This window comes from Xiphophorus maculatus, chromosome 9 (assembly GCF_002775205.1).
Source record: "Xiphophorus maculatus strain JP 163 A chromosome 9, X_maculatus-5.0-male, whole genome shotgun sequence".
Classification (NCBI taxonomy): domain Eukaryota; kingdom Metazoa; phylum Chordata; class Actinopteri; order Cyprinodontiformes; family Poeciliidae; genus Xiphophorus; species Xiphophorus maculatus.
The window spans coordinates 19,763,527-19,789,706 of NC_036451.1; the positions used below are offsets into that span (position 1 = coordinate 19,763,527).

General features: G+C 40.8%; 1 protein-coding gene across 2 annotated transcripts; it reads right to left on the minus strand.

Annotated features, from left to right (window-relative positions):
• Window positions 1–4,337: 4,337 nt before the first annotated feature.
• On the minus strand, window positions 4,338–25,390 carry LOC102230771 (voltage-dependent calcium channel beta subunit-associated regulatory protein). Of its 2 annotated transcripts, none has more exons than XM_023339921.1 (11): window positions 25,262–25,390; window positions 23,775–23,992; window positions 22,946–23,018; window positions 19,088–19,236; window positions 16,154–16,212; window positions 14,439–14,601; window positions 12,613–12,784; window positions 12,340–12,492; window positions 11,739–11,982; window positions 11,096–11,285; window positions 4,338–9,446 (listed from the first exon to the last, which is right to left on the minus strand). In XM_023339921.1, the coding sequence occupies exons 3-11, from the start codon at window positions 22,991–22,993 to the stop codon at window positions 7,925–7,927; spliced, it is 2,700 nt and encodes an 899-aa protein (XP_023195689.1). In that variant the 5' UTR covers window positions 22,994–23,018; window positions 23,775–23,992; window positions 25,262–25,390; the 3' UTR covers window positions 4,338–7,924. The 2 variants fall into 2 exon arrangements, with proteins under 2 accessions (XP_023195689.1, XP_005795766.1); XM_005795709.3 differs by having other exon boundaries at window positions 23,563–23,992.
• Window positions 25,391–26,180: the final 790 nt, after the last annotated feature.

Consider the following 26,180-nt stretch of genomic DNA (forward strand, 5'->3'; position numbering starts at 1 on the left):
AATCCTATTTCACACTTATCAGCTTTTGGCGTCACATTAAATTAGCTTCACATAATGAGTGAGAAACAGAGGAGTCGACTGATCATGAGCAAAGAGTAGCCCGATGACTCATCGGCATCTCTTACGCGTTCAAACCGCGCCTGATGCTGCTCCTCTAAAAGGCAATCCGGAGTTTAGGAGGAGAGAGGCAGGGGAATGTGTGGGCGGAGGGGGAAGCGGAGGAGCAGGTGGTGATCGTGGTAAAGGGAAGCAATGAGGCGAGAGAGAGTGAAAAGGAGAGACGGGGTTTTCCTATCAGAAGCATCCCCTGAATACTGAGTAACTCCACAACAGATTAGGTGGAGCAGGTTGGGAGATGGAGGAGAGGCGGAAGGGATTGCAGGGGTGTTCATTCATGTGTGTTGGGCAGACTTCAAATGTGCAACTCGTGGGTGGGTTTGTGAACAAATGGTACAAAAAAGTCCATGGCTATTTGAGGTCCTAGACTCTATGAGTCCATGTAATTGTGAATGAAGAACTCCTACTTAAAGGGACCGATCCAAGAAATCTGGGTTCACATTTTTTAAAACTGCTGAGCAATGACTGACCCAGTTTTGGGTTATTTTGGAAGCCCTGTGCTGCTTCGTAACCACCATGCAGCCCTGAAATATTTCTTGTCTGAGTTTAAATCTATGTTACACTATATTTTAAAATTGGAGATTATATTTAAATCTCATAAGGTCTTATTTTCAAGACCAAGATGTTCTAAAGATGCATACAAAACAATCTGCTACAACAGACAATAGTCATTGCAGTTTGTTCAACAAATTTTAAAAAGTGAAAACAAAGACGGTAACAATCAAGCATTAAGAACATGCAACAGGCACCCAGTTTGAGTTATGATCATTTGAAGTGTGGACTGTAAAGCTTAACCCACTTAGCCAAAGACTACAGTATTTAATGGTTGGTAGAAAGTTTGTGTCCATGACAAATGGTGCTCAACAACTGCAAGGAACCATCAGGGGTGTTTGTATGCATTTTGTTGCCATAATTACTGTGAGGTAAGAAGGTGGCCCTGAGAAGTTGTTTCTTCATGGATGTATTTTTCATATTTCCATAATAAAAGAAGCATAATTTCTATTTTTCTTATGTCTACAATTTCTATGTCAGACATAAAATGTTCAATGTGAGACGCTTAATATGTTTAATATTCATGATCATGATTTAGTAAGGGCAAATTGTGCAGAAATAAAAGTAGCCGGGATCCTTTTTTGGTTTAAAAGTGACCCTTAGATTTGCTAGCAACCAGTTAGAGGTGGAACAGAATAATGTCAAATGCAAAAGTTCTTAAAGATTGCCATAAAGAAGAATCTATATTTCTATTTTTCTTATGTTTATAATTTCTTTGTCAGACAGGAAAGCAGCTGTAGATGCAGCTTTCCTGTCAGTAAACAACTGTGTCATCTGCATACAGATGGAGAGATCCAGACTTAAATTATATACAGTACATTGTTAAAATTTTTTGACCCAATACAGAGCTTTGTTTACACCTCACTAAGAACAATGCAAAGAATTTAATGGAATGAATATCTTTTTGAGTTACAGATTTATCTTTTACATCTTTATAAGAATAATATTTGCATACAAATTTTTGCTATTGCCACCAACTGACCAAAATTTAAGTATGTGAGAAATCCAGGGATGTAATACACAGATCAAAGTCAAGGTTCTGATCATTTCATAAAATCTGACTTGCTTGAGAGAAGAGGGAACAGCTAATTTAGTTTGCATTATTAGATAACACAATATTGAAGGAAAGAAAATGACCATCATCTTCACTATTCATATCTGTTATTCTTTTTTTCCCCCTTGTAGGTTCTATTGAGAAGTTATTACTCATTCCACACTCTGATGATGACAATGATGACGTCTCCACACATAGCGAAGGACAAACCAATTTGGTTTTGCCACTGGCTGCCTGCCGATGTGTCAGCCCCGGTTACTGGCTGGCAGACAATGGCGACTGTGGCGGAGGTAAGCCTTGGTATGATGCAAAAGAGTGAAATGAAATCACACGGAAGGCTGTAGCTGTAGCTGTCTCCCTCTTTCAGGAAAGATTAATGTCGGACTCCCCAAAGCCTTACAATCACCTCCACTTTTAAAGAATGAATGCAGCTTTTAGTAGTCTGCTCTTTTCATCCTGCTGTCCGTCAGGGTGTAATACAAAGAAATGTTTGAAACCAGGAAGCTGGCAGCTATTTTGCTGAGAATAAAATATTTCCTGTTATAGCAACTGTGTTAGAAACAAGCTGCATGTATTTGTACAGCCAGGGGCAGATAGGTATAGATTTCAAATCAGTGTGAAAGTATCATTTTATATCCTTTCAAGCCTTTTCCTACGTCATTGTTATTTTTTGCCATTTCCTTAATAATGGCCATTTAATTGGAATGAGCTACTAACACTTGAATGCAACACATATTTTTTTTGTCTGTCTGTGCTAAATCAATTCATGGAACTTTTCTGCGTCATAACATTTCCTCTGTTTCCTGTGGTTTCTCCCATCTCAGCTGATCGCACTGCACTTTTCTTCACCTCACGTTTGACATATAGATTTGACTTGTAGAATGGCAGTACAACAAAATTTAAAAAGCACATTTTTGGCTTCTTTTGAGACAAGTGACTTCAGATTCGTGGTGCAGAAATAATCTTTCTTTTAATCTGTTTTAGTCCAATTTCTACCATACAATCTCTCTCTCACTTTACTGTTGGCAGTAGGGGTCTAGACCTACAAGATCTCACCATAACAAAACACCACAGTATTTCTCATTGAGGTGACTGCTATCTTCCAGACACAAGCCAAGTGAGGTCAGCGCCACCTGATGAGGTTGTAATAGAAGATGCCTCTACTACTCGTAAAGCATTTGTTTGGCAACATTTTGGATTTCCAGAGGGAACAATGCATAACAGAGTGACAGGACATACCATCAATAGAAACTGGGAAATACTGTACTGCTGACCATGGTTTAAGCACTTCTCTAAGGACTGAAGAGATTCAATTTGGTTTATTTGCTTAGCGCCAAATCACAGCAAATATCATCCCAAGGTACTTGGCACAAGCTGGTGCAATTTGTTTTATGGAATCAAAATATTCATTAAAAAATAAAAATCAATTTTTTCTCAATCCAATCCAATCAGCTCCCATTACACACAGTCTAGTTTGATCCCTGCTGTTTGATTCCTCCGTTTATCAAAGTCAGTCAACCATATAATACCAATTAGTAAAAAGTTAATTATCCAGGAAAATCATGCAGATTTCCTTATGTCAATTGTTCTGCAGCAATCCTTTATCCAGAGCAAGCATGTGGTGGTGGCAGGGCAAAGAAACAAAAGTCAGAAATCTCCAACAAAGTTTTGCTGACTTTGAATGAGAGGACAGAAAATTCAGAGAAAGCAGACATAGTTTCACTTATCTAGGATGAAATTTTAATCAAAAGGAAATTGGAGTAAATTGAGTTAAAGCCCCTAAAAATCTGCTTTTGTCTCAGAAAGAAACAAAGTTAAACTTATAAGCACTAAAAAACAATCTGATAGTGAAAATATAGTCAATGGCAGCATGAGGTATTGCAGTTGTTTCACCCAGGAAAGAGAACAGAATCTACAGAATTACGAGGCAAAGTGCATCTCAGCAGTCTGAGGGAGAAAGAAAGGTTTGTCAGTTCAGTTTAAAAAAGTCAAATTGAGATGCAAGTACCAAATTTGCAATTTTATTGAGCTGTATGACGCATCGGTGTGGAAAATCTTGTGGTGCCGGGAGGCAAAGGAGACATAATTTGATTGATGTCCTACATTAATTAATCAGCAAGCTAGCAGGTGATTTTTAAAATTTCATGAGGTCCCATTATTTGCTCAACGACCAGCTCACCACCCAATCCCAGTCGACGATGTAGATGCAGCTTAGCCAATGCGGCATGGAAACTTGTTTAATGTTACAGAGGGTTATGATGACTTGTGGTGTTGCTTGTGAATTCCAGTATAATTAAATTCTGTTTCCATTTGGGTAAAATCTCATCGTGGTGAGGTGTTAAACCCTCTGTCTGACAAGAGGGGCGGCCTAAAAGGCATGATGAAGACAAACATTTGACAACTCCCCTTTGTAGATGTAGATGACAGACTTGATTTGGGTTTTCTATTCAGTTAATTTGGGGGGAGGTGATAAGGGCATGAAAAGAAATCAATGTGAGCCGCAGCAGCAGAGAGAAAAATGAAATGAGATTCATAAGAGGCAACAAAAGCTGCGATCCGTTCCCATGTGCTGATAAACTACCATTCCCTCTGAATAAAGCACACTCTGGCCAGCTTCGCTTCATTCATTTATTGACAGATTGTAAAACAAGCCTAAAATAACACTTTTTTTTTTTTTAAACAATTTGGTCCCTTAAGGTTAAATAGGTTCGACTCAACAGTAGCTAAGCTGCTATGAAAGCTCATCACATTTCTTCCCCAAAAGAAATGAAGTTCACAAACAAGCAAATAATACAGATTTACTTTTTTTCAAGAAATTGCACAGAATCTAATGGGTGACACCGTTTGAGTGTGACTCTTTAAAAGTGAATTCCGTAACATACAAAACGTCTCTGCCTTTAACTAATAATTATAAATTATGGACTTCATTATTTTCTTCTACCTTAAGTCTGAGAAAGGATAAAGATTCTGTTTTTTAATGTGAACTCTCATGCAGTCCTACGTGTGGCTATGGCACCAATGCAATTGACAGGCTACTGATTGTATACAAACACCGTTTACTTCACTTTTACAGTATCAGTCTAAATCTAATGAAGAACATTGATTTAGCCTAGCTCTTGCAATATTGTGCTGGAGTGCACAGCAAACTGTATTACATATATATTTTATTTTACATCTGCACTGTTTCACTTAATAAATATGGCCATTTTCTCTGTGGTTTCTAAACTGTTGTTGTCACGGATGTTTCAGGCTCTCGATGCGTAGGGAAAGCAGTTGTCCTCCCGTTTCACAAGAAACCTTTTATCCTGCTGGTATATCGTATTACCCTCTTGCTGATGACATCAGATATTTGGGCCATAATGGTTCAATATGCATGTGGCGTGAATGAAAGGAAAGAGCAGCAATCATAAGGCTCTCCGGTCTCTCTCATTTGCATTCACCTCCTTTCATGAGTCAGGGAAGGAATTCAGCTCTTGCCCACTTTGCAATAAAAGAAGACTCTTTTCATGCAGAAGAAGAAGATATAATCTGGGCAGACAGGAGAGAGGTATTATCATCACCATCATCATCATCCACCCAAATAAATAGAGAAAGAGTCCTTTGCATTTACTGCAGGGCAACAGCCTCAGAGGATGAGATGACAGAGTTGGGGGATGCAAGGAGGACTTCCCTCCTCCTCTTATTATTAATATTTATCCCCGTCGTCTGCAGTGATCCCCTTGCTCCACATTACAAAGGCAGGGATTTCTACAGCCCATCTGAGGAAAACTTTATGAGCATAACCAGTTTATGATCAAGCTGACAAAGGTGCTGAAGATTAATAACGTACTGTAGTGCGTCCTCGCTTTACTCCTGATAAATAATCAAATGTTCTTATTTTACTCGAATGGCAGCTCCTGTTTCCTGGAATCGCACACAAGGAGTAAATCGATTTGATTTTTGTTCAGTTCAAGTTTTTTTTGTTTTTTTTTTAGCAGAAGACAACTGAAATCCAATAAGGACAGCTGCATATACAGATCAAGTTTAAAATGACGACATGCTTTATAATGTATTGGTTCCCGGTTTTTCCAGATAAAATACACATTAACCATAGAGCCACCAACTCCACAACCTCCCTAAATCTTTTGCTCCAGATGCTTTTGGTGTGAGCTACTGGAATCTGACTTGCTTGTTCAGCAAATCCCACCGGTGACAGACTGGACAGAAATCTAGAGAATTTGGAGGCCAAATTAAGTGTAAAACTTCTTGTTGTTAAATTCTTTGAAAAGTTAGTTGTACATGGTCTACCTTGGTAGGTTTGGTGGTTTGGCTCATACAGTCTGGCCTTCACTCCAATGTGCATAAATGAGCTACTTCCCTGTTGCCAATTCACCTCCTTGGACCAATTTTGACAGATACTGATGCTTACTGAACAAAAGCTGAAGTTTTGGAAATCCTATGACCCCTTTCTCAAGACACACCAGTTTCCCCCTGATCAAACTCTTTACAACCCGTCAATTGTTAGGACAAACTCTTCACTTACAGGCTGCTTTCCATACAGTAACATATGTCATGATGAAGATATAATCAGAAGCCTTCCTTGCAAAAAAGCTCCATTGTAAACCCACATTGACCAAGCTCTCTCTCTCTGGGACTCCACTAGTCATTCAATGGCCCATGCATGTGTGAGCTTTCAAAACTCACATTAGAATTATGGAACGACTAAAGGTTTGAGATTTCATCAACCATTATACATATAAAAAAAAAAAAAATCACATCCGTGATGTGTTTTCTATTTCCCACAGCACCTGTTCCTGAAAACATTACACTTAGCTGAAATCCAGTGATTATTTTTTATATCTTTAGCCACACTTCAGACAGCTTGTCCTGTGTGCATATGGCTAAAAATCAGAGCCATCAAACTTCATAAAAGTGGACTCAGTGTGTTTTTTTCAGCACAGCTATAATTACTTCTTCATATTCTGGAGAAGCAAAGTAGTTTATTCTTTCAGAAGTCATCTAACACTGGGCTCTGCCTACCTCGCTTGGTGAGCCAAGGGAGAACCCACGATTGGCTAACTTCGCAAAACACAACGAGATGGTGAAAAAGTGTCTTAATCCCACACTTTGAAGTTTTTCCTTTCACACCACCTGCCAGAGGTCACACCGTTATGATCAGTGTATGCTGAAAGGCAGAGCATGTTTTGAGAGCTTAGTGTGGTTTTGAAAGATTTCTCACAATAAATACCCATCATGTTCAGTAGCTTTTATGTAACTGCCTAAAAGATAGCTGTAAACCTGTGAACAAAAAGGTCTATTTTTCCTGCCAAGACAGAGACACGTTGTGTCAGTGCTGTGCCAAGTGCTAAGAGCTTATTGAGTTCTAACAGATACACCAATTGTTCTTTAAGCTATCCAGGTGTTCTAAAACGTAGAAGTACCCATTAAGTAAAACACAAAAGCAAACAAAAAATCAGCAACAAAGTTGAGGAATGGACTCAGCAAAGAGAAATATAAATAGGTTCCCTTCAAAAGATACATTTTACAAGAAATGTGCCTTGTCTCAGAGAAGGTTGTAAGCTTGTTGATTTAAACAACCAGTTTGAACCTTTTCTTGCAAGGTTTAAAGTGACATAGAATCTACCAGCATGGAGATTAATTTGTCTGATATGGTCTTGACAAATTAATTCAAATTTTAATCCTTCATTTATAGTTCAGCTAATTATGACTGGCAGCTAACTGTTGTACTCAGTTCAAGAGCTTTTCACTTGTCTAATAGCACCTGGTTTCACAGTGGATCAGTGAGCAGAGGCTGAACGTGCGTTCAGCTTCAGGTATTCTAACTGGAAAGACATAATTGGCAACACAAACTGAATCCAGACACAGAAAAGGCCAAAAAGGATGCAGTTATCAGTAAAGCAGGTATGATGTTTTGACATGTTTCTCTGCTTATCTATTGTTTTCCATAATCAATCATGTTCATTTGGAAACTGCAAAATGTGAACATGAAATACATTCAAAATGCTTACATTGAGTACATTTCTTTTAGATCTCTTGGTCTGTAGGCTTAATTTGTGGACTGGTTCAACATGTAATTTGTATGTTTTATTCATGGCTGTAGATTTCACCACTCAAGCCATGCACAAAAGAACACAAACTAAAACCAATACAAATTGTGTATGAGGAAAAGTGAGGCTGACGATGTCGATGACTGGAGCCCTGCTACACTGGGCTGTGGTCGGGGGAGGCATGTGCGACTGTTACGGTAACACACTCGGTGGGTGTGTCCTTGGTCCGGCGAAGGGCCGTGTACAGCCTCTCGTCCAGGTTAGAAGTCAGCTTGTCCGTGAGCTCTGCTGTGATAGTTTGAGGGCCGTAACCCAAGGAGTTAGGTGGGTGAGGAGGTGAACGCTCGTCCGGGGGTTCAGGAGGGTGCCCGCATTGTTTGCTATCCTCCTGAGTGTCAAGTTGCTCAACCAGCCCTCCATCTTTTTCAAATAATGAGGGATGAACAGGTGGAAGAGAGGAAGATGTGTGTTCCTCTGAATCTGTGACCGTAAGTTTCTTGTTCCTCAATTCAGACCCAGTAGACGTTGGCTCAACCTTTGGGGTGTCAGGAGTGCTGCCAGTTCCGTCGCTGGTCTCCTCGTCAGGTGCGCTGACGATGCGGGGCAGTGTACTGTGGTAGCTTGTGTCCAAGGGGTAGTTTACACTTTCTCCCCTCCGCAGTGGGATACGGTGTCTTTCAAAGGAGGACTGGTAGTGTCTTACTCCGGGGTCACTCCACTGTTTGTGGCGCTGCCACTGCTTACGAAGGTGAACGCGAGAGCGGTGTTTTCTTGGCGACTCCTGCAGGTCAAACTGAGGATCGTGGCGGAGGAACTCATGGAAGAGCGCATCTGTTTTCTCGTCTATGCTGTAGTCACGCGGATGAAGGGTTATTGGTTGAGCTGGAGGTTGCACAGCCTCTCGAGGGTTGAGCATCTGACCATATGTCAGCCAGCTTGAAGCACTAGCAGATATTTCCATGGGAACTCCTCCACTGGCACCCAGCAACAACTCATCTTCAGGTTCCTCTTCGAAGAGATGAGACTCGAAACTCTCACCGATAGTGCCTGTTCGCCCTGCATTGGTGAAATGATGCCTTTTCTCGTGGGCAGTTCTGTCTTTAGGGCTGTCAGTGATGCTGCTGCTGCTAAACAGCCTCAGGTCCTCTGGACCTCGTGACGGAGCCTCTATTGACGCATACCCGCTGTCCATCTGTAACAGTTTACGAGTCCCAGATTCTCCATCACTACCCCCACGCTCTGATTCTGTGCTACCATCTTTTCTCTTTATTGACTCTTGCCTACCCAACTTCTCATCTGCATATGCAAAGAAGTCCTTGTCTTCCTCTCCACCCTCTGCCTCATCACCTAGGTCCTGGGACGGGTAACTGGGAAGCCCTCCTCTTTCAGCATCTGTGCATACACTCAGCGAACAAACACTGTCAGCATCGCTGCAAACCGAGTTCCTGTCGTTGTTGCTGCTCTGGTCAGAGGCAGCGTACTGTTCTAGTGATGCACGTAGTGTCCAGATGTCTCGGTAAAGTGACTGTGAATCCTGGGGTTGGAAGGAGTCTGAGAAGTAGCCGCCTTCCATCCTCACCACAGAGGGGGTCTCTTCTTGGGGATCAGGGGACAAGCCAATCACCCCTGGTCCGCCATGGCTGCAGCTGGGCTCCACCACCACCTCTACCTCTACCCTGCAGTGGTGCACACAGGGGTTGGGAGACAAAATAAAACACAATAATAAAATAAAATGGGAGAAATAAGGACACAAGTGCCATTGTCAGAGCATTGACCTGAGAAACATTACTGTGTTCACAGAGCACAGAATGATTTTTATGACTTGCAATGGCTGCTGCTGAATGTCCTCTGAGAGCCAAATCTTGAAGCCACAGGAACTAATATTCTGCTGTCGGGTTTGGAAAAAAAGAAAAAAAAAATCTTCCAAGAAGAGTAAATCCACTTGAGTAACTGAGCAAGAGGCTCATAAAACAATTTTGCTCATTGCAGCTTCCGAGAAGTTAATTACATATTACCCAATATCATCAAGCACTCACAGGAAACATTAATGTTTATATGTTTATTTAATGTTCAGCACTAGCAAAATCAAAAATTATATACTGAGCAGTTTTTACTTTATGAAACTAAAAAGTTAGAAAACAATTTAATGTTTGAGGACCTTGTGAAATTACCCAGCCATGTCAGCAATGGAATGGGTTTTTATGCCAGAAATAAACTCTGTGTCCCAATTCTCCACACCACTCCCAGGGGAGGGAGGAAGGGAAGAGCACTCCGGGAATCCCCAACATCCTGCTTAAAACATGAAATCGAGTTTAAAAGACCTCTTGTTTACTGGAACTTTGTCACACAAGTGGCTAGATTATGGCGAAATCGCATCTTCACACTAAGTTGGTATGGTGTTGGGAACTGATTACATCTCACAGAAAAACTATTCCTCTAAAAAAGATCAGGAACACTCTGTCATTTTTATCCAATTTTTAAAATGAAGAATTTAGCTGTGAATTCATAGCAGTTATTTCTGTAGGGTTAGATGAAATGTGCATCCTGCTAAAACTAGATTGTAAGAAGGAGGAATTTATAGATGGATGGATGGATGGATGGATGGATGGATGGATGGATGGATGGATGGATGGATGGATGGATGGATGGATGGATGGATGGATGGATGGATGGATGGATGGAAAGACATTTTACGGAAAATGACTGAATGCTTCCGAATGGATAGTTTATGGATAGACAGATGGATCGTTTAATGTATAGATGAATAAACACAATGATTGCTGAACCTACGTATATGTCTGTCGCAATAAGCAATGAATCAATTTATTGCATGAAAAATTTAAATGAGCTTTCTAATTTCCATTCTGATGATTGATATACTGAAGGGCAGTTTTGTTTTTAGAGACATTGTCATCCATTTAATATGTGTTTTGGTTGTGTGGGATTTTTATTTCTGCTTTATTTGTTTTTGGTTGCTGTGTTTCATTTTGGATATTTAGAATAACATAATTTCAGCGTTAAGTGGGGTTTTTTTAAACAAAATTAAAGTTTATTGGTCTTTGAGAGAGGGAACTTGCATTATTATGCCATTATCATTATTAAAATGGTCTCGAAACAATATTATCATTTATTGCAATAATTACTGGGCATGAGAAATTTCTTATTATTCTTTTTAAGAATTTACTAGACGGATTAGTGAGGGAGTATTGAGACTCAGAGTTGAAGTTTTCTGTACAGTGTTACCATAGCTTTCTTGTTGCAGTAAAACATGGTTGCAAGGCAGCAAAGCAGTGGACGGGATGAATGGCAAGGGAATTAAAGATACCTGCCGAGGGAGGGGGGTGGTGTGGATGGGGGTGACAGGAGGCGTGTGGTGGGCTGGCTCTGATAGTAGGGGACATCCTGGGTGCGGGCAATGTACTGGATGAGGTCTATGTGGTGAGTGTCATTGTCGGCCTGGTCCATGCTCTCGCTGGCGGCTCGTTGGCGTTGGAACTGCCTCCGCTTGGGGGAGCCTGGTACACACCAAACACAAAGAAAGAGCAATGAGTTTGACAAGCCTTGAGGCAGCAGGAGCCAAGTTCCACTTAATTCAGCTGAAAGCTCTGTCCGACTGTTTGGGATTTTGTGATCTCTTTGGAGCAAGGATAGAAGAGCCTTGGGAGGAATCGGTGGTAGTGTGTGTATGGTAGATGAGGTGAGCGGCAGGGAGGATTAAGTCAAGGGCTCAAAATGATTTGGAACAACCAAACTTTACGTCATTGAGCCATCTGTCTTGTATGCTTGTGTGTTTACATCCAGCTCAGGCAAAAGGCGGCTCACAGTTGGCTGCTGGAGCTCCCTGCTAAACCGTTATCTGTTTACCATGAGAGAATGTTGGCAAAGACACAAAATAAGAGAAATCTACAGGGAAAAAAACAAGAAAACAATGAATGATGGAACAGAACGGAAAGAGTATCAGAAATGACCTCTTGTGTCCAGACTGGATGCTCTCTGGCTGCTGTCCAACTTCCACTTTTTTATTTTGAAGTAGGGGCTGGCCCCCTCCAGACTAGCATGGCGCCGAAGTTTGGTGAGAAACTGCAAGACGGGCCTCGGACTTCCCGCAATGCCACCGGTGGGGCCCACACCACTGTTCCCCATCATCGGCGCTGCCTCTCCTATGCTGACATTGCTGCCCCTGTCCCGGGGCCTCGCTCGCATCATCTCAATCTAAGCAGAGACACAGAGATGTGGTCATGCGCAAAAATCTCCCCACAGCAGTAGTCTGAGTGGAAATATCTCTGACAGTCCGTCTCTAACGTGGCGTTTCCACGTTTACCCTTCAACCATCATTCTTTCATCCGTGTGAGCTCTAATCTAATGTCTGCAGAGATGTCTTTAGGTGCAAAGTCTGGCCGAAAATGCACCACTTGACAAGTGATCCATGTTTGCATCATCATGAACTTGGTAATATACTTTATTCTAGTTTCATTCTATTGTCTTTGGACAGTAGTTATATCCTTACTTAGTACTTTCTGGTAAATTGCAGGTTTACTCCTAGGTATAATGTTAGGTAAAGTCACTTACAGAGCCGGAGATCGACTTCGTTGAGCCGAGAGCTGCAGAGATCTCACAGAAGCTGGTGTCAACCACAGAATTGAGAGCATCCCCGGGGAGGGCACAGCTGGGATTCACACTTAAATTGATCAGCGGTGTTTGTGGCAGGGGGCAAAGCATTGGCTAAAAAGGGAGGAACAAGCCAAAAAAAGGACACGTTTTAGGCTTCATCTGTTGACAATGTGGCTTTTTGGAAAAAAAAAAAATCTAATAAAATCATACAGAAGAATTGTAGTCTCTGACCTGGAATATGGAAAGAGCTGATTTAGCCACAGGATGAGTCGTTGATGTGATGGTGTTTTCAGCCGAGTCACACTCGTGAATCGTGACGATTTTGAGTGCCGGCGGGGGGATGTTGAGGTTTGTGAGCCGTGCGTTCTTCAGGTGGTGGAAGTCGCCTTCGGTCAGAGTGTACCTGAGGTGCACAGGTGAAAGTGTGTTTGAGGCAGAGGATGTGCAGTGCCTTCCAAAGGTACCACTACCTCAAATTAAAAAGAAAGATCTGAAAAGTGTGGCATGAATTTGAATTAGACCCCCTTTACTCTGGTAAACCCAAAATAAATGCAGTGCAAACAAACAGACTTTAGGAATCAACAACTAGCAAAAGAGTTCACTTAGACATATTTTAATCTCAGTTAGACTGGATGTGTTCTGTAAAGATCGCAGAGGTTTGCTGGAGAACATTAATAGACAAACAGCAAGAGTTTTGTTCAGTCCATTTGAAAAGGGAAAGAGTGTGACATAATTACAAACCTAAGAAATAAATTAATAAGCCTGACAGAGAGGGCTAATCAATTAATTTTGCAATTCTGACTTTATTGGAAGAGTAACAAGAGAGAGAGAGAAAAAACTGCGTTAAAATAAAGTCATAAGAAGTCCCATTTGCAGATTGCCACAAGCCATGTCTTCGACATAAATGTGCTATTGATTATTATGTTTTGAAAAACTGACACTGCACATAGCCCTGAATGCATCGTGCATGGTAGCAGCAGTGGGATTAAGGACATAAAAACTGGTTGCAGTTGATAGGAAGATGGAAGGAGGTTAATGAGAGGCACATCTGTAAAAAAAAAACCTGCATAACACTTGAGAAGTGACAGGATTTTCAGCTTCCAGCAGGAAAAAGACCCTGAGCATACAGTCAGAGCTGCAACGATATAATGAAGTCCAGACTTAAATCAAATTAAGAAAATTACTGAAACTCTCTGGAGAAGCCGCAGAGATCCAGATGGATCTCTGGTGGAGGAATCTGTCAACTCAACAACTATTAGTCCTGCATTTTTCTTCAGCAGAAATGTGGAAAGTCATTGAAGCTAAGTAAAAGGCAATCCTGGAAGAAAACTTGTTTACAAAAGATTTTACCTTCTAGCAGGGCAATGGTCCAAAACACACAGTCCAGCCAATGTGAATGACTTTAGGCTATTTTTGCAAAGAGGAGTGGATTCAGTTTTATTAATTGAAAAAATTCTAAAAAAGATCCAGATAAACAAGAAAAAATTACAATAAAAATCAGTAAAGTTCGTGGTTGCAATGTAACCACAAACTTTAGTGAACATTAATACATTTTTAACATGTATTTCTACATGTTAAAAAAATTCAACATGTAGAAATACTTTTGCAACCCAATGGAAGTGGCACACATTTGTATTAGAAAGTTCACATTGGTGTGTCTTATCGTTGCATAAGAAACCAAATCAAGGGAAGATCTCTGACTTCAGAGACATCACCGCCTCACCAAACTCAAGGTTAGGCCGCATAGAATAATGTGCAGGGCTTCAGGAGAAAAGTAGGGCAGCAAAGAACAAACAAACAAAAAAAAAACTCTTTGTGTCCCCCAGCATATATAATGGATTCTGCGGTCATTCTCAATGCTGCACCAGCGTAGAAGTTGGACATACTGAATTGTTTACATTCTTTGATCTGAGAAAACAGCAGTCAATTAGTGCAAGTGTCGAGTGCTGAACGAAAAGTAAAAATCCCTTTTCAAATGTGTGTGTATGTGTGTGTGTGGGTGGGTGTGTGTGTGTGTGTGTGTGTGCGTGTGTGTGTGCGCACGCTGGCTATCTGACCTGCGGCCCTTCTCCTGGGGTTTCTTGCCATGATCAAAGAGAGCAGCTTCATTGAAGGAGACACGGCGGCCTGTGGGGCCGGTGGACAGGAAGCGCTCTGTCTCTTGGTTGTGAGAGCTGGCCATAGACAGGCAGTCTGACTCATCCACCCTGATAGTGATTTCTGCCCAAACGTAAAGAGACAGAGGGAAGTCAGAGAGACTCAGATGTTCAGGCTGATAGATGAAGAAGAGTTTTAATAAAAGATGAAAAGGAGATGGATGAGTAACTATATAGTAATGCACTCAAAGTGACTGGTGGGCAGCTGGTCAGGAGGTCCATCAACATTCAACATGCCCCCAAAAGATTGAAACCCAGTTACGCTGATTTAAACGTAAGTTAAGGAAGTTTCTCAATGCCTTTATTTTTTTATTTTTTTTTTTTTTTTTTACCCCTCCAGGGGGTCTTTTGTGGGCTCTAGTGTCCCTTATATGATAGTAGGCTGACAGGAAACAGGGAAGGAGAGGGGGAAAGACATGCAGCAAATGTCGTCGGGTCCGGGAGTCAAACCCGCGACGGCCGCGTCGAGGACTCAAGGCCTCCAAATACGGGTCGCGCTAACCCCTACGCCACCGCGGCACGCCCGAATGCCTTTATAATGAAGTGGTGCCAAATCATTTCCTATGTGTTCCCTAGCTGTTGTGTAATTTCACAATGTATTTTTAAATCAAATCACTAAAATGATTTGACTTAAAAATCATTTTAGTGCTAAAATGATCGGTTTCTTTGCTGTCTATACTTTTAATAGCTCCTTTTTCAAAAGTTAAAGCTCCTATAACATTTCACAAGGTTTGAGCATACTGTACAGATTGTCCTTAATTGGTGGCTTCGGTGTTGCTGACCCGTATAGTTTCTTTTATAGAATTTAAATCTTAGTATGGCTGGTCATAGAAAAGGGTTGATTTTTGGAAACAAGTATAATTTATTTATATAACAAATAAAAATCGCAAGCGCTTCACGGAAAGACTGTCAATATTAAAGCAACCTCAAATTACATTTCTAATAAACAAGGAGAACAGAATAGAAATATGAAAAAAATTACAGATTTTATACATGGATATATACTTTGGAAAAGTATTATGTTAAAAACTTTGTTTTAGCACAGGCTGCCAAATTTTTGTTTCATTTGTTCTGATATCTTGAAGGGGTCTGGAGGCTATATTGTGTCAAATCTACTCAACTTTAGCTTTTTATCATGCCATAATGCTCTTTCGAAACATACCTGGAGTGTTTGTTTGATTCGTTCATGCATGTTTGAGAAATTCTCTTGGCAGCCATTTGGGGGTGCCTATGTGTGTGTGTGTATGTCTTAGAAAGAGTTTGTGTGTGGCCTTTGAACTCTTTTTCTGGTGTTTAAATGGTTTTATAATCCAAGGGTCAAAAATGACCCATAAGACAATCTTTGTACCATAGTGGTGTGCAGCCCACATGGAAATATAAGCAAAAACAAAGTGTCCCTTTTTCTAATGATGGGACCCATTTAGGAAAAGTAATAAAACTTCAAGTTGGAAAAAGATAGTTTATGGTATTTTTTTTCTACAGCTAAACATGGTAGTGGGTCACTTTTGACCCACAAGACGACACAAGGGTTAAAACAACAGCTTCCATCAGAGTCAATTCCTCCTTTTAAGTGTCTGCTCATTTATCCCTTCTTCCTTTCTGCATCCCCATCTTACCGTGGGTAGGCTGAGACTCCTCCATATAAGTGGCAGTTTTCTCGGGGTCATCGTTGGCCCTGGGATTGAAACACAAGAGCAGATTATTGCTGTGACAGAATTATCCACAACGTTTCTGACAATAAAGACACCCAGCCATTCTAACCATTTAGTTTCATGTGTGTGCATAAATCTAAATGGCTAAATGGTCTAAATCTATATAGCTCTGACTGTTTGTTTAGTGTTGTTTATCTCCTGGGGGAAGATGCTGAACCCCAGTTTGAAGTCTTCTGTTGCATCAAACAGGTTTTCCTTTAGGAATGCTCCTCAGTTGCCAGCTTCTCTTTACTTGCTGAAAAACACACTCCTACATGACTACACTACCACCACCAGATTACAGGCTGTTAAGTACCAATACATGCCACCCTGTTCAGATTTCCATTTTGTTTAAAAAAAATCATCCATAGTTAATCACTGCAGGTGATCCTTTGTGGAGGTGTATGTGCTAAAATCAATTCATGCAAAACTATGAGGAAGTTCTTGGAGTAGAAAAACCTTTGCACTGGGTGCCTATCTGTGTGGTTATGCTAAGTGAAAGCCTAACTTTTACCAACAATAACATAACTTTCAGAGCTTACTCATGCCTTATTAGATTCTAGACGCACTTTTTAGGTTGCGGGTAAAACTCGTATTAAATTCTGTACTATCAATACGACAGAACGTCTACACCTACTCACCAGTTGCTCTGCGTTCTTTCTCAACAAGTTTATTACACATTTGGGATATTTTCTTAAAACCCTCTCTGTTTTATCATCCTTATTAGCTGCTGATCCTCTATAGTGCCTCCTAAATCCCATGCAGAGGATTTGCTTGATGAGATGAGAGGAAAAAAAAAAAAAGAAAAAGAAACCAAAAGCTCTCCCTAGTCATTTTCCTCCATTTTATTTCACTGAGCAGGGCTGAAAGCTGCATGCATGTGCTAATGTGGGTGTGAAGTGACTGGAGGGACATCTCCCTCCACCCAGATCTGTGCTTTTCCGTGTCTTTCATTTCCTCTGTGGCTCCTGCTTTGCCGTACAAGTGTGATTTGGTGACTCCGATAGGCATGTGTGCATGTGTGTATGTGTGGAGTCTTTGCACAGTGCTGGGTTGAGACGCAACATTAATCACCGCCGATGGCTGCTATGAAATCTCATTAGCCTCATCATTTGTACCAGTCGGCCCGATTCTCGTTTTCACGCCTCGGCCTGTGTGCTCGCTGTTTATCTGCACCTAGAGCTCTCGTGTGCTCGTGTGTACGATGCTGTGCATGTGCTGCCGTTAGACGGAGCCACAGAATCCGAGGGGTGAGGATGGCGGGAAGGGGTGGGGAGTTCTGGGGGAGGAGGGACCGGCGGGAGAGGGAGGGGTCAGCCATTTCTGCAGTGAATAAACACAGATGATTTACAGATAAATAGCCGTGAATACTGAAAGTGCCTCCAACAAGGTGTTTTCATAACAGCACCACAGGAGGTCCTGACATTCAAGCAGCAGCCATGTAGAATGAGCAAGCACGCTGCGCTGTCACGCTTTAACATGCTTACACGTCTCTGTAGGCTGGCAATCCTGCAAGCAATAACAATCCAGCAATGAAAGCATATCGGTAAAGGCTTTTTTATTATTATTATTTGCACTGCAGGGACTGTCAAAAGTTTGCACACCCCTGACCTGATATTGAAAATTTACATCTTTTTTTTTCTTTACATTTAGTGTGACGTCTGTAATATTTAGCTAAAGCACTATTTTATTAGAAGAAAAAGTTTTAAAAAATTAGGTTACTGTAATAACCTGGTAGCATAAGTAGCCACATTTTAAGCAAACATGTTGATTGAGTTTCACTACTGAGACACTGTCCCACATCATTGCCAGCTGAACTTTGCCAATATTTTCCAAATCCTTGTGACTCTTAGGACATCTCCTGTTCACAGTCTTCCATGAGTGAGCTGAGAGACCTTCTGCCAGATTTAGTTTTGGAAATTTTGGCTACAATTTTCTAATTTTGTGAAGTTGCGAACAAGCTGTGACTTAGTGTGGTGCTGGACAAAGACCCATATTTGGAGGCCTTGAGTCCTCGACGCGGCCGTCGCGGGTTCGACTCCCGGACCCGACGACATTTGCCGCATGTCTTCCCCCCTCTCCTTCCCCGTTTCCTGTCAGCCTACTGTCATATAAGGGACACTAGAGCCCACAAAAGACCCCCTGGAGGGGTAAAAAAAAAAAAGTTTTGAAATGATCTCATGCTTTTTGCATGAATTTGGGCGTTTGTAGACTTCTAGAATCTGCTGTATGTCTCACTTGTTGCTTGTTTCACGCGAGTCTTGTTACATCCATTTTGCAATTACGATCAGCTCCATAATGGGTCTATACTGTACATATTAGGTCTAACACCAGACTCTCCTTAAATGTTGCATCTGAGTTTAGTAACAACAGACTGTAAAGAACCTCCCAAATCTTCTGGATTTGTAGCCTAACTTGTGGTTTTGCCTCAAACTGCATGAATTTTAGGGAGTTTTTTATGTGCGGCAGAGCATTATAGTAGGTTTGAGGGGGATTGGTGTGTAGATAACCGAGACATTTGGCAATAACATAAAATATAACGAAAATCGATACAACGGCCCTTTCCTACAGCCTCAACATCAGCAGCAGACTTCAATCAGCCTCGCTGAAACATGGTCAACAAAAAGTGAGCACTGAGGGGCTTTATGAGGTTACCATTTATTACTGTGCTCTTGTTATTAGATTATACAGCTGCTGCTTTTATTATGTTCTCTGCTTTTATCAGTTAAGTCTGTCGGTCTCATGTCGTTTCAAGGTTTATATAACTTCAGACGAGGGGGGCGTAAGCAAACGGTTGAGCGACAAATAAAATACATGGTGGACCTACTGTAGGTCTACCACATTGTTTCGATGCCGCACCTGTCACAGAAGCGCCCTCCTCGGCAGCAGCGGCGGCAAACGACGAGGAAGACAGAGATGCTGACCAGCGTTCCTACCAGAAAGACAGAGAGGATCACCAGGAGGAGCACATAGCCATCCGGCTGCTCCTCGGGCTCAACTGGGATCTCCTGAGGTAAAAACACAAAAAGGTACAGAGATGTTAAAACGACATCTTTGCCTTTCATAGGCTAGACAATGCTGCTTGTGTCTGTCTGAAACAAATCAACTTTAGAGGGAAAAAGTCCATGTTTTCAGTAATGTCACACATTAACAAGCACAGCAGCTTGTGAATCCTTGCTGTTGCCAGTTAAAATTGCGTTGATTCATATTTTTCAGCACCACAGGTCTTTGTAGCAAACTGTCGCTTTGGGCCTGTACATTGCTTTTTGAGGTTTTTAAACAGATTGCACTTAGTGTTTGGACTGATAAACTGTTTGATGAGCTCTTCTGCTATGAGGCAGCATGATACCAAAAAAAAAAGTATAAAAAACTTTAAATGACACAACATAATTTATTTGGCTTAAACCAGAAAAGCAACAGATGTTCCTACAGTTGCTTAAATAATATCAGGACATATTGGTTATAACAGACATAATCATGTTACATACAACAGTGTTTTTTTTTTGTTTTGTTTTTGGGTGGGGTGTTATCTTCATATTTTTTTTTATCAATGTTATTTTGTTCAGACCATCAGGGAACAAAATCTACAGCTCATCCTGCTTCAAGCACTGACCTTGTGCCATTCAGATTGATGAAAAGAAAATTAGTATCACATTAAAATGGTTACAAAGGACAAGTTTCATCATCTGGAGAACATTGCCAGAGAGCAGCTCCACTACAAAAAACACGAGATCTTTCTAAAATGCAGAAGAGGAGCAGAAAGAGAGCTCACCTCAAGCTGGCAATTAAAAGCTCTGCTCAGCCTGCTTGTGTATTTTGGTATTATAGGAAGGTGTTTTATAGTTTACTGAAGGTATTAATATGTTGTAGGTCTGACCTGTCACTTTTAGAAGCCCTCTAGACTTCTGATGCCTTCAGAGAAAGTTCCTCTCTTACTGCTTATTATTAAATCTTCAGCTCACAGTGAGGCATCATCCAGTAAATACAGACATGTGGAACAACGTTCCCAAAGACCTGAGTAGAGCTTTAGAGTTTTATGTTTTTAAAAGCAATTTAAAGACTTTTTATCCTTGCTTTTGGTTACAGTTTTGTAGTTATTTTTAGTGTATTGTAGTAATTGATTACATTTTAGCTTACTGTACGGTTATTCGGCTCTATTACTTTTTTAATTTGAATTCACTGCCTTTGCCTCATGAAAAGAATTAAATTTTTAGTTCTGCATTGTTTAGAATGCTTTTGTTTGTATATAGATTATCTTTCCACTTCACTTCTGTGTTTTTATTTGCTCTGTTTTATATGCAACGTTTTGCAATGTCCAATAAGTTCAGTAAGACAGCCACCTGCCTTCTGTAAGCAGTGCATATTTTTAGATACAAAAGATAACTTTCTGGACGTTCTCTGGGATAACTGAACTTGTCTTCTTAATTTTACTCGCCAAAACTAAACCATAACTAAATATTTTAGCTAGCGAGACCACATAGCTTTGCTATTTTCTGCAAAGTAAGCTAGAAGGTGACAAACAGATGCTAACCTTCGAACGGCACAAAATTGTTTACTTTGCAACATGAGAAGCTTTAACAATAGAGCCGATTTATGGCTGCTTCCCCCATAACAGCAGCACCATGCAGTTTAAAAGATTGATTTTAAGCCCACCGGTTGGTTGGCTTGCATAAACTAAATCTATATATACAACTGTCTGAATGATCAATAAACTCCAGGAACTATTAACCTGTCTAAGATTCACATTAGCAATGGGAGAAGAAGGAGTACAGCTGAGGGCGTAACCCACAGCACAGGTGGATGCCACAATTAGCACTTTTTTTGTTTAACACACATTTAAAGAAGAAGGACAAAGCAATTCCCGTTTAAACCCGAAATCATCGTGGTCTTTTAATTATTTTTCTCCGGTGTTCTCTATGCTACATTACACTACTCAATGTCTGGACAAGTGCAGTAAAATACATCAGTACAGATGTCCAAATGTGCCCATAAAAAGCAGAGACATTGTAAAACTGATACATTTTTTCAAGTACCGGTACTTGCATTCACACTGAATTCTGAAGTCTAAAGGACAAACAAGATCTAAAGTAAGAACCTTAAGAGCGTAGATGAAGCAATGATGCGCTAAAGAATCTACCAAAACAGTTAGCAACTAAGATTGTTTCTCGCATTATATGTAACATTTCCTCTTTGTCAGTAAGTTGTTCAACACAGCCTTGAGGTTTAATGTCCCCAGAATCATGACAAAGTAAGAGAAATGTGAAAAAAAAATGTATTACTTGTGATATTCTGCAGAAAGCCACAGCATAAAGTAGGTCGTTACTTCAGCAATTATGAGAAAGACTTCCCAACATGATTATAGCTCACAGCTAATAAAAAACTGAATTTCAGTTTCTCTGAAAATTTACGTAACAATTACTTTTTTTTTCTTTTAACAGAAATGCATAAACTCAGTATCTGCACTCAATATTTGGTTGGGAGCTCTTTTGCATAAATTACAAAAGTGGTGCCTTTGGCAGTATGGGCAGACATTAAGTTCTGCTATAAAATGAAATCAGCTTCTGTAAAAGCTGATTTCTAGAACTTCTAGTAAGGAGAGGGAAGCATGAAGTGCAATAAACGTTGCTGTAATTGGCTAAAGTTGAGAAAACCTCAGTGAACCAACACCAGCAGGTGACATGACTTTCTAATTTTGACTGTGGAAACATCACACTAGACCTAAAGAAACTTTGCTTTGATTCTGTGGATCACCTGTGAGGCATTGGGAATGCTCCCACTGTAAAATGACAAATTTTCTTTCATCTGAAAATTGCACTTTGGACCGCCGAGCAACAGTTCAGACGTTTTTCTTTTTAGCCGAGGTGAGATGCTTATGACATTGACTCTGGTTCGGGTAATGCAACAGCTGTAGCTCAGGCCCTGAATACTGTATGTCTGCATGTGGTGGCCCTTGAAGTGCTGACTGCACCTTAAATCTATTTCTTGTCAATCTCAACCAAGCACATAAATAAGCTTTTGCTCATTGTCCTAGTTTCTTTTGGACCATACTTTTTCCTCCCTTTTAGCTTCCCAATAAAATTCTTGTCTTCTGTCTCCCTTATCATTTGTTTATGTTATAACATGACCATTAAATAACATTTTTGTATGGAAGACGCCCGTCTATTTATTTTATGTAATATTGAAAACGGACTTTAGTTTTTGGGGTTTTTTTATTACCTATGTCAGGATTCTTTAAAAATTAACAGAAATAATTGCCAAGATGCACACGTGGGTGTGCAAATAAACTACCTAAGAGTTTCAATTGATTTAGAAAACAAAAATCTCACTTTTTAAATGATGTTTTCAATATTGAGGTCCACCTGCATAAACATGGCAGACTTTTGGATATCACACTGACAATCTTTGAGCTCTGTAAGAGACAACACAACAAGTGTTAATGTCTGACGTCACGCCATAATTTCTCTGTAAAGGGAAATTAAAGCTGAGATTAGATCAGAGATTTAATTATATCAGACCCAGGTCAGGATGTTCTCTATTAGCCAGTCAATCGACCAGAAGAGAATATGAGGGGAAAGTATGGCTCTGGTGCTGATCTGCACGCAACACACACACACACACACACACACACACACACACACGCACACACACACACACGCACACACACATGCATTTAACAGGAAGTTTGAGAACAAAGTCAGTGGTGGAAAGCAGACTTACTGTGGAGTTTTCTGGTAGGATGTTCCAGACGGCAGACTCATTGCTCATGGTCCTAGCCAGCTAAAGAGTCCCCCTGAGAGACAACGCAAGCACACAAATGCACAAAGGAAGCGCCTGTCATTGGAGCTGTTTATCAAATCACAAAGTCAGTCACCAAATGTGCTGTTTTGTCCAGGGGAATAAAGCCAGGCATGTCAGCCAAAAAGCAAGCTGACAGAATGGTGTTTATTAGCTCCCTAGAATCTAACTGGGTGCTATAATTTGTTGATTTTAAGGACAGCTGAAAGCAAAATCTATCCTGGAAACTAGAGGGATGCTGCAAAAAAAAAAAAAATTTAAAAAAGGGTTAAATATCTGGGGTTTTGGAAGTGCCCAGGCACTGAAATGGCTTTTGTAAATTGAATCATTAACTCTTCGGCTGTACACCACCACACATAGTTTTGGATTAGCCTGACAACTGAATCTATTCCCCATATATCCTCTCGCACAACAGAGAGAAACACCAGCTCTTTCAGCACTGCTGCCTTGTATTTGCTCTTCCAGATCACACCCTTTAATACTGCTACTGCTGCATCAAACACCCACACATATACACACGTACGGATGATGCTACTCACCCAGCGAGGAAGAAGCAACATGCCAGCAGCATTCAGCTCTTCTTGTTTGCCAGTCAATCACTGCAGCACTCAACTTCAGCAACACAATCTTTAATCTGTTACCTAGCTCCCATCTGACTTCCATACACTTGTAAGCCATCTAAGAAAGAATGGTTTGCTTTGCAGTATATTGCTGCACCACATCCTGCTTTCTGCCAGCCCAGTGATCTTACCCTGATGGAGGGCAGCGCGCAGCGGCAGCAGCAGCAGCAGCAGCAGCAGCTCTGGATTTGTGTGTGCGTATGTGTGTGTGTGTTAGGCTGTATAGCTCAGGACTCTCCTCGGCTCCCTTGCTGCATCCTCAGCCGACTGAGCCAGAGCAGAGCAGCAGTGCTTCCCCCTCAGGACCGCCCCGCTGGCCTCGGAGCAATGGGACGAAAGCGCTGCATGTCTGGCAAGAGGCAAACAAATAAGAGAATTATTATGTTATTACACTGTTGACATGATTCAGTTACCCATATTCAACAATTACTGTAAGACTATTTTGAAGATTTCTTTTATTTCTCCCGATGACTTGGTGGAGGGTTGGAACTTGATCAGCTCTGGCTATGATTGGCTAATTAAGTACTAAAAATGAGTTGTTGTTTTTTTTTATTATTATTATTTCTGTACAGTGAATGAATCAGAAGTAATAGTTTGCCATTTTTAATCTATCACTGCACCTACCAACAGCAAGTATTTTTGATACTTTTCTTAGTTTAATAACAAACACAAAGATTAGGGACATAGACTTTGACGTGAAAATTAGAACAACTGTACTTTTATTTATTTATTTATTTTATTTTTTTTAGCTAGCTTCATCGAAGAACCTGCAGCTAATTTTCCTTGAAGTTTTATAGTCCTGGTTGAAACAGAAATTGCGACTGGTTGAAGGCTAAATCTTCCGGCCAATGAAAAATCGGCGTGTCGGACAAGAAACTGATGATTGGTGCATCACCATGCGAAGGAACGAAAACTGCTTTAAGTACAGCATGATAACAATAACAATAACTTTCATCGCCTGGTCTAAATGGTTACATGAAAATGATAGATATTCAGTGTCTGGTGGAGCCGTAAAAAACCCGAGCTGTGGCATGAGTTTGTAAAAGAACTGTCAGGTTTCGCTGTGTTGTAAAGCCCTGAAAATAGCTCTGCTGATTAGTTGCCAAAGCAGATGGTGAGACGCGGGTGACCCAGCAGTACCGTATCCTTTCACGCTTAAAATCTCAATTCCTACCAGCTGCATTACCGGTGTCACACAGCGCGTTTAGATTTTGTTCCATCTTTTAGCGCCAATTATCTTAACGCCTCCAACAAAGAAAGAAAAATAGCAGCAAGATTTCAAGAAAAAAAAAAAATTCTTTGTGATTGTGTGTGTTTTTTTTCTTTTTCTGATTTATAATTTCTGAAAGAATGCAGACTGATCCCGTATGTTTTTGTTTGGAAAATTATTGGAAAACAAAAAAAAAAATGCACAAATGGATGCAGCGAGGCATCTTGATATTTCACAGGCGCCTTTGATTTTGATCTGTCCGGCGTTTGGCAAAGCTTGAGCGAAGGCAGCAGCACGGCTCACGAAATGAACTGGCTGCACACACACACACACACACACCTAAACACACCCCCCCCACACACACACACACACACACACACACACAAAGCGGCTACGGGCAGCACTCACCTACTCGACCAGCCCGGTCCATACAGGTGGTAGAGGGGTCGAAGGCAGCAACAGAAAACACTCCTCTGAGCACTTCAATGTGTTCTTTTTCAAGCTTAAAAGTATTTATGAATGAAACGCCACCGTTTGGGACACGCCCACCGCCCCGTCAGAGGCGCACCACGTGACGTAGGGAGTGAGGTAAAGGGAGTGAGGGATGAAGGGTCTCTCAAATCATCCCGAAGCGCATCACAGCTGGAGCACAGCCAGAGGAAAGCCTGGGAGGCTGAACTATATGTAGAACAATATATTTTACACACCTTCGTCATAGCGAAGGAATTGTTGCTATTTATTTTTTATAGCTCCTTTCATTTGATTTACAGATGTAAACAAAGCCTTTAGATTATTTGGAAAAATAAGATAAAATTATGAGTCCCCCCCTCATTTTAGTAAATCAAAACATGCTCCAGTATCTACCAACTCAACTGTGTTTCTCAATTATAAAAAAATAACCTTGTGGGTTCATGGTTTGTGTTGCCAACAAAGGAATTTTGGCGCCATCACCTGGCAGCGAGAGGCTATGAGTTATGCTATGCTGTGTCCATAATTGCTTTTGGGTTAAGGATCTCTGCAGGTTCTTCTCTTGCCGTAGGGCTTCTTAGTTCCTTTATTTGACCGGTCGATTTAAATGGATAGGCCTGTCTCTTGGTAGATTCGCAGTTGCAAATGAGTATACATTTCATTTGCAAAATATAGTGAAAATGAAATATATATTGCAAATGCATAAACATTGTTCTTTTACTCTGTGAACTACTGACAACATGTCTTCCAAATTCCAAGCAAACATTTAGCATGCATTTACAGAAAATGAGGGATGGTCAAAATAACGTAAAAGATGCAGTGCTTTCATACCTGAAGTAAGGCAAAGAAAACAAGTTCA

Bases quoted from the DNA above. Each gene is read 5' to 3' on its own strand.
- LOC102230771 (XM_023339921.1), bottom strand. From the start codon at position 22,993: ATGAGCAATGAGTCTGCCGTCTGGAACATCCTACCAGAAAACTCCACA. The intron at 16,213-19,087 runs GTGCGGCATCGA...TTTCAATCCCAG, and splicing joins GGAGGGCGCTTCTGTGACAG to GGCCAACGATGACCCCGAGA. The intron at 9,447-11,095 runs GTATCTTTAATT...GCACCACTGCAG, and splicing joins CCACCCCCCTCCCTCGGCAG to GGTAGAGGTAGAGGTGGTGG.